The sequence below is a fragment of the Antechinus flavipes genome, chromosome 1 (genome assembly GCF_016432865.1).
Source record: "Antechinus flavipes isolate AdamAnt ecotype Samford, QLD, Australia chromosome 1, AdamAnt_v2, whole genome shotgun sequence".
In the NCBI taxonomy this organism is placed as follows: Eukaryota; Metazoa; Chordata; class Mammalia; order Dasyuromorphia; family Dasyuridae; genus Antechinus; species Antechinus flavipes.
The window spans coordinates 697086819-697098990 of NC_067398.1; the positions used below are offsets into that span (position 1 = coordinate 697086819).

A 12172-nucleotide genomic window follows, 5' to 3' on the forward strand; every position below is an offset into this window, starting at 1 on the left:
GCAGCCGAGCCATAAAAAAGGAAAAACATAAATATTATATTTTAAAGATTTGAGCTTTTGTTTAATTGTTCACTTTTTAAATTTTTTTATTTTTAATTATTATTTATTATATATTTATACATACTATATAAATATATTGATTATATTAATATGTTATATATACTATAATATATTATTATATTATATTTATTATTATTATTTTTTTTTTGCAGAGGCAATTGGAATTAAGTGACTTGCCCAGGGTCACACGGCCAGGAAGTGTTAAATATCTGAAGCCAGATTTGAACTCAAGTCCTCCTGACTTCAGGGCTGGGGCTCTATCCACTGCACCACCTAGCTGCTCCCGTTGTTCACTTTTTAAGGGAAGAAAAGACAAATTAGTTATAGCAAAGATTGTATTTTTTGTGTATTTGTTTCCACAGAGCCAAGCCCAGGGCCCCGGGGCCTCCTTCATGGACCCTCTTTTCTTTCCTTTAGAAACCTCTTACTAACTCCCCAAGGTTGCTATGACTATTTCTATGCAAATGACTCCCAGCTTTCCATATCCAGTCCTGGTCTTTCTCCTGAGCTCATGAACCCTCAATTGCCTTATGGACATTTTGAACTGGATCTTATCCTATAGGTGTCTCAAGTTCAACATGAACTTAGAACTCATATTTCTGTCAAAATCCTCCTCACTTCCAAATTTCTCTCATTTGTGTAATGTTCTCTTCTTCTCTAAAATATAATCGTTCTCTGGGAGCAGGTTTCTCGGGGGGCTTCTGGGAGCAGCCTTCGTTTCAGTTCAGACCAATAATCACCTCAAATATAGCCAGCTGTTAAAAGTTCAGTCCTTTATTGTCTCTTCCAAAATAGCCCGGTTAGCTTTCTTAGAGGCCTATCTCTCTCCTTGGTTCCAAGAGCTCTTGCCGCTAGTCCTTTGCCTCTGCCAGCTTCAGCCTCCAGCTCTCTCTGAATCCTTCGTTCTGCCCAACTGACTCCTGGCTTCTCGATCTCCCCAAAGTCTCTAGTTGGCTTGTGGGAGCTCCTTATATATGATCTCTTAAAGGTGTGAACTCAAAGGTTGACTCCTCCTCTGAGAGTGGGATTGTGGGAGCTGTGACTTGTGAATCTCCTCCCCTGAACTTGTGAATCTCCCAACTGAATCCTGACTTGTGAATCTCCCAGAGTGCCTGCCAATTCCAGTGACTTAGCACCTTGTAAGAATCCTAACACATTTGTTAAATGAACCACTCTCCACACTTGCTACCTTGATATCATCTTTAAAATTATAAATTGTAAAATTGTAAATTTAAATTTGTAAAATATGTATTTTTCTGGTGGAAGCTGGATTACTATTTTTTAATTTACAATTTCCAGTTTTCTTTTATATTATTTCTCTTTTGAAAATATTTAATTTTGCCAATTACGTGGAAAAACAATTTTTAAGATTTTTTAAAAATTTGACTATCCCTTATATTGGATCACCTGCAGTCTAGGGGAGGGGGAGAAAAGTGTGGAACACAAGGTTTTGCAAAGGTGAGTGCTGAAAAAACTATCTTTGCATGTAGCTGGGAAGATATTATTAAAATGATTAGAAAAAGAAATAAATAAGATTTTGGTTATCTTTCATTTCTCACACTCATTTGCCCCATCTATCTAATCAATTACTTATGGTTTCTATCATACAATATCTCTTTAGAAGAGAGGTATTTCACACCCTTATCTTAATCACTGAAGGCAGCTAGATAGCTCAATGGGTAGCGCATCAGGCCCACAGTCAGGAACACCTAGGTAAACTCTAGCCTCTGACACAGGCCCTGGCACATCATGGGCCCTCAGTAAAGGTAGGTTATAAAAGAAGTTTCCTCATCTAGAGAAGGAAATGGCAAACTGCTCTACTATCTTTTCCAAGAAAACCCCAAAGGGGTCAAGGAGTGTTAGACACGACTGAAATGATGCACAAGATCTTTTAAAATAAGCCAGTATTTGTCTTGGGAGGTTTAGGTGAGCTCCTAACTCTTAAGGCAGGAGCAAAATAGCTAACATATGATAGCGCTGGCTAAGGCACCAATGTACCAGGTCCTGTGCTGAGCACTTGACAGTCATTATTTCATTTGATTCTCACAACAACCCTGGAGGGGAGGCGCTCCGGTATTATAATCCTCATTTTACACATGAGGAAACTGAGGAACACAGGGTTAAGTGACTTGCCCAGGGTCACATGATTAGGAAGTTCCCCAATTTTGAACTCAGAGCTTCCTGACCCCAGGCTCAGTGTCCTCGTGCTGCTCAATGTTTAACAACTACTTTCCAAGGGGGGAAAAGTGGTACAGAGCCCACTGTGAAGTTTAATCTCTCTTTTTCATGTTTTCTCCATCACTTTCAATCTAGCCAATCAGCAAAACAAGAAATCAAACCTTACTTTGGCAGCACTGGAAAACTTCCTCAGTTGTCACATGGAAAATTTAACAACTGGCTCTCACAGCCAGAACTAGCCCTGCCAGAGGCTACAGATTCCATTGTGACTAAGCTGCTTTGCTCCTCTGAGGGAGCTGCTGGTGGGATTCTCAGATCAAGCCTGGACGTGGCACAGAACAAATGACCCCACACTGACCGAGGCCACGCAGAGGAATCCGCCTTCCTTCAAACCAGCTCAGCCGCCATCTGCCATCTAAGGCTCACCTGATGCTGCCAACCCAGTTCTGCCTCTGTCTCTGTATGTGTATTTGTCTCTGTCGCTCTCTATCTCTCTGTCTCTGTCTGTCTATCCCCCTCAGTCTCCTCTCTGTCTCTGTCTCTCTGTGTCTCCCTGTCTCTTTCTTTCTCTGTCTCTTCTGTCTGTGCATGTCTCTTTCTCTGAATGTGTCTGTGTCTCTGTCTCTGTCTCTGTCTCTCTGTCTCTGTCTCTGTCTCTCTCTGTCTCTCTCTGTCTCTGTCTCTCTGTCTCTCTGTCTCTCTCTCTGTCTCTCTCTGTCTTTGTCTCTCTCTCTCTCTCTCTCTCTTTCTCTCTCTCTCTCTCTCTCTCTCTCTCTCTCTCTCTCTCTCTCTCTCTGTCTCTCTCTGTCTCTGCAGGACACAGGCTATCTTTCATTTTCCTTTGGTAAACTCTAGCCTCTGACACAGGCCCTGGCACATCATGGGCCCTCAGTAAAGGTAGATTATAAAAGAAGTACATGAGTGCTGCTGTCCCCATTTAACTGAAATGGTAGCACTGGCCAGGTTTAGCACTGATCCTCCCCAGCTTGGGGCTTCAGCACACCTCAGCCTCCTGGTCTCCCAGCTTCCACTGGGGCTCCATCCTCCATTCAGAGCCCAAATGAGTTTCTGCCCAGGTTACTTCTCCAGCCATAAACCCCAGGGGCCTCTGGGATGGCAGGCGGCCCCCTCCATCTAACTCCCAGGCTCAGTCTCTCTCCCCTCTTTATTCTCCCTCTACAATGTGGATGAGCTTTTGTCACTGCTCCAACATAACCCTCCATGCGGGCCCTGGTAGCTCCCTGGGCCTGGACTGTCCCCCACTCCCTGCCCCTGCCTCAGAGCATCTTTCCTGTCCTTCAGCGTCCACCCAGACACGGCCCTCTTCCTGCATAAAGCTCTGCCAGCCCCTCTCTCCATTCACCTTTCCACTTTGTCATATCTATTATCATGCACACACCATCTCTCCCCAAAGAGTGGAAGCTCAGGAAGGGCAGACGGAGTCACCGTGTTCTCTGTATTCCCAGAGCCCAGTATGACCCCTACTCTCTGAAAGCCCCTTCAGACCTGAGCTCCCCGCCCGAGGAGAGCAGCTCCGGGATGCGGCCGGGCCAGGGACCCCGGCGGCCTCGTCTGCCCCATCTGTGCCCCTCCTGGGGAATGCTGACTTTGGCCAATGATTGTTTTCCTGTTTTCCAGTTCAGTGAGCCAGCCTCGTGTGGCTGCTCTTCCCAGCCAGGGCTCCTCTCTCTCATCTGCTCTGAATTGCTCTGCTCAACCATAATTAATAGAACCGTCCAGTGACCCTTCCCCCCTTCTCTGCTCAGTCTCTTAAAAGAATTATCTACTCCAAGGCCTCCAGAGCTCCATGACCACATTCTTCCCCATGCTTCTGTTACCTTCCCAATCTATCGAAACAGTTCTCCCAAAGCAGCTGGGAGGCTCTGTGGGTACATTTAACCTCAGTTTCTTCAACTGTAAAAAGGGGACAATAACAGCACTTTCCTTGCAGGATTATTGTGAGGATTGGATGAGATCGTAATTGCAAAGCACAGTGACAGGCACATAGTAAATGCTACAAAAATGTTAGCTATTATCATTTTTATTATTTATTTAAAGAAGTGGTTGGGTGGGCCAGTGCACAGAGCACCAAACCTGGAAGACCGGAATCAAATCTGGTCTCGTGTAATGGGCTGAGGCTTGAGTTGATGCACTGAGGTCCCAAGCACGTGAAGCTAAATAGTTAATTGGACCATACTCTATTAATATATATGCTTGGAGAAAGAATGGTTCCTGCCCATTCTTTGTGCAAGTCCTGATGTGTTGTATAGGAAATGCCGATTTTGGTGGGTGGAGGCAGGGGAGTGGAAAGGGAAGCGGAAAGAGAGACTGCTGGCTGGCGTCTTGTCACAGCTGCTCGCATTGCTATCGAGACCCCCTTTCACCTCCAATCCCCCATTCACCTGCAATCCCCCTTCACCTCTGCTAGCTGGCTTCCTGTCTCAGCTGCCCATATTGCTATCACAATCCCCCTTCACCTCAAAAAGAATAAAGATTGAAGATTTTCCCCTTAACCTGAATTCCTGACTCCAGCTGATTTTAAATATATAGTCATCACATTTGGCGCCCAACGTGAGGCTGTTTTTCATTCCCTGTGGCAAAACTGTCCATTCATATCTTTTATAAGGCTCAGCTAAGTTAACGCTGGGCACTGAAAAGGAAAATCTTTTCATATCCTCCTTATCCAGAGGGATAGAATAGAAACAATCCTTAATGTCTATGACCCAAAGAGGCTGTTCTCTAGGCAATTGAGTAGGAGATGGAAGCCCAGGCTGAAGAGTTCCCATAGTTTCCATCTGTTCATTCATTTTTCTTAAATCAGTGAGCATCCTCCATTTTCCAGATTTCTTTTTTACAATGAACACTGGGGAATTCCAAGGACTTAGAGAAGGTTGTAAGTGCCTTGTTCAAGCTGATCCTGTACTATATCTAATAAGGCCTGAATTTTATTGCTACCTAAGGGCCACTGTTCTATCCACACTGGTGTATCATTATTCCATTGGATAGGAACAGGTGAAAGTATTGGCAGGCCTTCAACAGCAGCCCTGCTTAAAAAACCGAAGTACTCATTTTTAACCCTAATTGCTGTAAAATGTCTCTTCCCCACAGATTGATGGGGATTTTTTCAACTATAAAAGGAGTAAAAACTCCTGTTTTGCCTTCAAAAGTCCATCTCATAGGGGCAGCAGTCTCAGATACTTCCTAACTGCGTGAAAGTCACTGTTTACCTCAGTTTCCTCATCTGTAAAATAATAGGGTTGTGGTGGAGATCAGATAAGATGATATTTGTAAAGTGCTTAGCACAGTGCCCTGCACATAGTAGGTGCTGTGGAAAAGTTAGTTTTTATTATTGTCATCATCATTATTATTAAGATGTCCTTTGAATCATCCAATCCAGCGACCATCTTCCTTCCCTCTGTGAAGCCTTGGCTACTTGTCCACCTTTCCTCCTTCTAATTCTCTCTCTGTTTCTCTTCCTCTCTCTATCTTCCCTTTCTCTTTCTATCTCTCTTTCTCTGTCTCTCTCTCCTCTCTGTATTTTTCTTCCTCTCTCTGTATCTCTTTTTCTCTCTTCCTCTCTACTGTCTCTCCCTACTTTCTGTGTGTCCCTGTGTCTTTCTGTCTTTCTATGTCTCTCTTTTCTCTTTCTTTCTCCCTCTCTCCACTGTCTCTGTTCCCCTCTCTGTGTCTCTCTCTTTCCCCCTCTTTGTCTCTCTTTCCCCACCCCATGTCTCTGTGTCTGTTTCCTCTCTATTTCTATCTCTCTGTGTATCTCTCCTCTCTTTCTCTCTCTCTATTTCTCTCTTTTTTCTTTCTCTCTCTCCTTCTCTCACTGTCTCTCCCCACTCTCTGTATGTCCCTGTGTCCATTTCAGTGTCTCTTTTCTCTTTCTTTCTTCCTTCTCTGTTTCTTTCTCTCTCTCTCTCCCTCTCTCCCTCTCTCTCTCTCTTTCTCTCTCTCTCTCATTGTGTGTGTCTATCTCTCTCTGTCTCTCTCCCCACCCTATGTCTCTGTATTGGTCTCTCTCTGTCTCTGTCTTTTTCTCCTTCTTCTGATTTTAGGGACCTTACACTTTCCCTGTTCTCCATCCAACTCTTAGCTGCAACTTCAGACTTTCTTCAATGTCACCTTCCAGCACATGGGGTAGAGCACTGGACTTGGAGTAAGGTAGACTTGAGCTCTAACCTTGCTTAGTTAGGAATTATAACATCCCCCATCTCCCAAAGTTATCATAGAGATCACATGAAACATATTACTTGTGTAAAGCCCTTTGCAAACCTTAAAATGCTATAGAGATGCTGGCTATGAAAAGTTTCAGCTTTATTACCCATGTCAGACACCCTCAGTCTACGGATCTTGGACACACAAAAGATTCACTCCATCCACAGAATGCTGAGCAGGATGAGGGTGCTATCCAGGTGGCCCACCTGGTGGTCTGGTGGGGCCTGTCCCCATTAGAAATGGATGTGAAGAATAGACCAGGCCCAGAAAGAAGAAAACGAGCTTTGAGCTCCAAATGGGAGAAGCCCCCTAGAAGGTGTCATCCTGACCCAGTCGGAAATCCTGCCTTGGTGGCCCCCTGGGGAGACTCACCTGACCTGTGGCTTGAAGGTTATAACAGATCACATCCTCATCGGCCATCGGGGTTCCATACAACAGAGCTCCCAGGAGCCAGCACATCCCCAGAAGCAGGTCCGAGAAACTCAAGCACAGAAGGGGTCTCACCTGTCAAAGCAAAGGGAGGCAGTGTTTATGCAGGAAGGGAAGAGCTTCTGAAACCTGCAGAAGGGTTTCCAGTAAGGTTTGGGTTGGATTAGTTCACCTTTGAGGTCTCACATCCACTATTCAATTATCCATTATAACGGACCAAACCATTATTCAAAAAGTATTTATTAAGCAGTTACTATGGTCTAGGCCCTGGAAACAGAAGTACAAAGAACAGAATTTAAATGCTAGGACCTTACAGGGTCAACAAAGATATATAAAAGGGAATAAATATAAACACACTCAAAGCAGTTAAATACAAGGTGCTTAGGCAGGGAGAACACCAGCAGTTGGAGGGAATCAAGAAAAGTTTAATGCAGAAGATGGGGTTAAAGGAAGACAGAAGCTCCAAGAGGCACAGGTGAGAAGGGAGGACATTGCAAGCATGGAGCACAGCTAGTGCAAATGCATGATGGGAGGAGATTCGGTGCTCTGTCCAAGGAAGAGGGAGAAGGCCAGTATGGCTAAAGTAAGAGAAGAGGAATAATAAATAATGATGCTGCAGAGAGAGTTTGGGGCCATACTGGTCAGAACTTTATAGCTAAACTGAAAAAGTTATCTTTGATCCTAGAGACTATGGGAAAGCATCGAAATTGATTGAACATGAAACGATCAGCTCTGAACCTAAGGAAGAGTCCTTAGATAGCAGGGTGAAATCTGAGAGATGGGAGACAGGACACTGGTTAACATAGAGAGGAAGTAAAGAAACTGGGGTTCACACAGGTAGGTTAAGTGACTTGCCCAGAGATCAGAAAGCAAGCCATTGGGCATTTAGTAAGCACCTACTGTATGCCAGGCACTGTGTTTAGCAGTGGGGATGCAAAGAACGGCAAAAAACAGTCCCTGCTCTCAAGGAGCCTACAGTCTAATAGCCACTATATGCAAACAAGATATACATAGATAAATCAGAAATAAACCCTAGAGGGAAGTTAGAAAGAATTAAGAGAGAGAATTTATTTATTAAAAATTAATTAGAGAAAAAAATTGGAACTCAAAATCTTACAAAAGTGAATGCTGAAAAACCAATTTGTATTTTGAGCTACCCTATTGTTGATGTGAATTTTAAACATATATTAAATATTTCCCATGTAAAAAAAAACAATTTGTCCATGTTTCAACAAATTGTCCATGTTGAGTTCCTTGAAATTGATCTGATATTGACTCATATATTAAATTTTCTGTTAAGTTTGGGCTTGGTTGATAGTCCTGAAAATCTGCAAGTTCCTTAAATATTCAATTTTTTTCTCATCCAAAATAATTTTTCTGGATATGATATTTTTTGGCCTAAGATATAGTTCTTTTGATTTTTGGTAGATAGGATTCCAGGACCTGCAGTCTTTTATTGTAGATGCTGATAAGTCCTGTACAATTCTAATTGTAGCTCTAGTGTATCTGAATTGATTTTTTCTTGTTTCTTGCAAATTTTTCTCTTTGATCTGGGGATTTTGAAATTTGGCAATATTATTCCTGTGTGTTTTCCACAAAGGATCTCTGTGAGGTAGTGATCGATGGATTTTTTTTCAATTTCTCTTATGTCCTATCGCTCCAGGACAATTTTCTTGGATTATTTCCTGCATTACTGTGTCAATGTTCTCTTTTTGGTTACAATTTCTGGCAGTCCAATTATTCTTATATTCTCTCAATCTGTTCTCCAGATCTGTTGTTTTTCTTATAATATATTTCATATTCTATTTTCTCATTCTTTATAATCTATTTTGTTATTTTTGATCTCTCATAACTCCACTGGCTTCCCCTTGCCTGATTCTAATTTTCAAAGAATTATTTTCATCTTTGAGACTCTGTATCTCCTTTTCTAGTTGGTTAACTTTTTAAAACTAATCTTGGGTTTTTTAAATGGTTTTTATTTTTTTATTTTTATTTTTTCCTCAATGTCTTTTCATTTACTTTTAAATTATTTTTTGAGTTCCATAAATTCTCTCTGGGCAGGGAGCCATTTTATATTACTCTTTGGGTTACAAGCTTTTTTTACTCAATGTCCTCCTCTGAAGATGAACCCTGGTCTTCCCTGTTCCCATAGTAAGTTTCTATGGTGAGGTTCTTTCTTCTTTGTCCATTTTTTAAAAATAAGAAGTATTCGTGTAATTAGTCTAATCATAGAGTGAGGAGATGGGTGCTTCTAGCATCACTTCAGCTCACCACTCTGACCAGGAACCCCAAACCAAAAAATCACCCCTCCTGCACACAGCTATGTTCCTGCCCTACTACCTTTGCACTCCTGCTGTGCTGGTTCCTTCTCGTTGAAGGCCTCAGCTCTGTAGCATAGGTAGGCCTGGTGTTCCTTGATCAGCCAAGGTTCATGCTGTCTTCCAGTCCTTACACTCGGACTCCACAAACAGTTGGGGAGGCTCCAGCCTCACCCTGCTAGCCCCTGGGGTCTCCACTTGGTATTTCTGCAGAACTAGCCCTGAGGTGTTTACACTTCAGGTTAATCCCCAGCATGGGATCTTTCTTCAGATCTAGTTGGGTTCTTCAGGGAGGACCTACTTCTATTCCAAATTTTCTTAATTTTCACCAATGTATGTTCTCCCTGAGGTGCGAATTAGTTCTAATTGTGGGGGAAATCTGGAGAGTTTGAAATTTACCAACCTACTCTGCCATCTTTCCAGAATCCTCCCCCTTGAAAACTATCTTTGCACATTATTGGAAAAATAATATAGTGTTGGAGTAACATTTTCCAAAAATTAATTCGAGAGACTTACAAAAAGTTGAAAAAGACTTCCTGTAGAAGGTGGGATTTTAGCTGAAACTTGAAGGAATTGAAGGAGACCTGGAGGCAGAGATGAGGAGGAAGGACATTCCAGATACGAGATACAGCCAGGGCAAATACCCCGATGTTGGGAGGTGGCGTGTCTTGACCAAAGAAGGCCATTGTCATAAAATTACAGAGTAGGAAGGCAGGAAGAAGATGTAAGAAGACCAGAAGGAGGAGACAAGTTACAAGGAGCTTTGAACAGAAACAGAGAGTTTTTTATATTTGATCTTGGAGCTACTGAAGTGATATGATCTATGGGAAAATCAACTTGACAGTTGAGTGGAGAGAAGGGGGAGAGATTGGTGGCTGTGACAGGGGAGAAGGCAGACTCCTCAAGATTTGGCAATATTATTATGTTAGATAAGGGGACTGAAAGAGAATGGGGACTCCAGGACATTTCAGTTGCTAGTACGGGTTAATGGTGATACCCTTATAGTGATAGAAAATTAGGAAAAGGAGAAGAATAATGGGTTTAGTTTTGGACATGTTGAGTTTGAGATATCTATGCAACATCCAATTTGAGAGGCCCAATAGGCACTTGAAGGCTAAGAGAGAGGTTAGGGCTAGACAGATATGAGAATCATCAGCATAGAGATGATAACTGAATCCATGGCAGGTGATGAGATCAGCAAACTAAATTATATTCTATACTATTTAGGCAGAGCCTTCCTTAAAAGACTCACATTTAGTGGGCAAAGATCCAATCTTTCTATAGCCACAATCTCGTGGTCCTTTCTTGCCTCCCAAGGGCAGCATGGGATTGTTCTAAGCATTAAAAAGTTTTTCAAAGATTAAATCTGCTTCATTGAACTGAACGAAGGTAATCCCTTTTCAATATAACAGACCTAAAGATCACTATCATGCCCTACCATCACTCCCTAGCTTTTCTTCTTTGACATCTCTAATTCTTTCAACCGATTTTTCTATGGCAAAAACATGAATCCCTTTACCATTCTGGATGGCACATAGTAGATACTTAATGAATACCTGATAGCTAATTGATTTGCTACTTGTTCTCCTCTGGGCATTCATAGAATTTTAGGCTGAAAGGAAGCTCAGTGGCCATCTCATCCAACTCATACCCCTAAAAGGAATCTCCACTTCTTACCTCTAGACTCCTTTTCAAGACTTTAGTGAGAACCATCCACAACATCCCAAGGCAGTCCATTCTACTTCTCACAATTCTCATTATTAGGATTTTTTCCATCATTTCAAGCCTAAAATTTCCCTCTTTGAACCTTCCATTCCCTGTTCCTGTTTTTGCCCTTTGGGGTCAAAGAGAATAAGAATAATCCCACATGATAGCCCCACAAATAATGAAGCTGCCTTTCATGTTCCATTCCTAGTATCTTCAAATGATGTGGACTTAAGGACTTTCACCATTCTGGCCCCTTTCCTGTGAACTTATCAAAACCCTTCCTGAGGGGCCGCTAGGTGGCACAGTGGATAGAGCCCCAGCCCTGAAGTCAGGACGTCTTGAGTTCAAATCTGACTTCAGACACTTAACACGTCTTAGCTGTATGACCCTAGGCAAGTCACATAACCCCAATTGCCTCAGGGAAAAAAAAAAGAAAAGAAAAGAAAGAAAGAAAGGAAGGAAGGGAAAAAAAGCCCTTCCTGAAATGTGGCACTCAGGACTAGACTTAGTACTCCCAATGGGCTCTGACCAAGGCAAAGTGCAGAGGGCCTATCATTCCTTACCCCAGATACTATGGTTTTCTTAAGGTAGCCTAATGGATTGACTATCTGGCTGCTTGGTCAGAGGGTTGAGTTTGCCAGCCTTTAACAACCCATGAACGGTTGTCCTCCATTTTGTACTCATGAAATTAATTTTCTAAAACCAACTATAAAATTTTATATTAAAGTAAATTTCTTTTTTAGTTGATTAAAGCCAGTGTTTTTGCTTGGAAATTTTATTTTTTGCAAGTTTGCTGTCATGAGGAGAAATATGGTATATTGGAAAAAAAAGCTGGATTTAGATTCCTAGGACCTGGATTAAAATCTTGGTTCTGATATTTACTGTGCAACTTTGGGCAGAACACTTAATTTCTCTGGGTCTCAATCTACTCATCTAGACTAAATTAGGTTCAAATCTGGTCTCAAATCGGCTGTGTAGCTCTGGATCTCTCTTTGCTTCAGTTTTCTCATCTGTAAAATGGGGATAATAACAACACCTATCTCTCAGAATTGTTGTAAGGATCAAATGAGTTAACATTTAGAAAATACTAACTATAATTCCTGGCACACAGTAAGAGTTTAATAAACGCTTGCTCCCTTTCCTGTTCCCTCCTCGTCTTTTTCACAAGAATTTCATCAAAGTTTTTATCAAATGTTTGCTACAATCTACACCCACAGCCTTTCCCTGATCTACCTGTCTAATAACCCTGCCTGTTAAGG

The 12172-nt window shown here is 42.2% G+C and overlaps 1 protein-coding gene across 2 annotated transcripts in view; it reads right to left on the reverse strand.

Annotated features, from left to right (window-relative positions):
* The window catches only part of TMEM116 (transmembrane protein 116), a 61370-nt gene that overhangs the window by 26015 nt on the left and 23183 nt on the right, over positions 1-12172 (reverse strand). For both annotated transcript variants that reach the window (XM_051972803.1, XM_051972802.1), the window contains exon 4: positions 6832-6963. In XM_051972803.1, coding sequence (XP_051828763.1) covers positions 6832-6963 — 132 coding nt within the window. The remainder of the gene's footprint in view (positions 1-6831; positions 6964-12172) is intronic.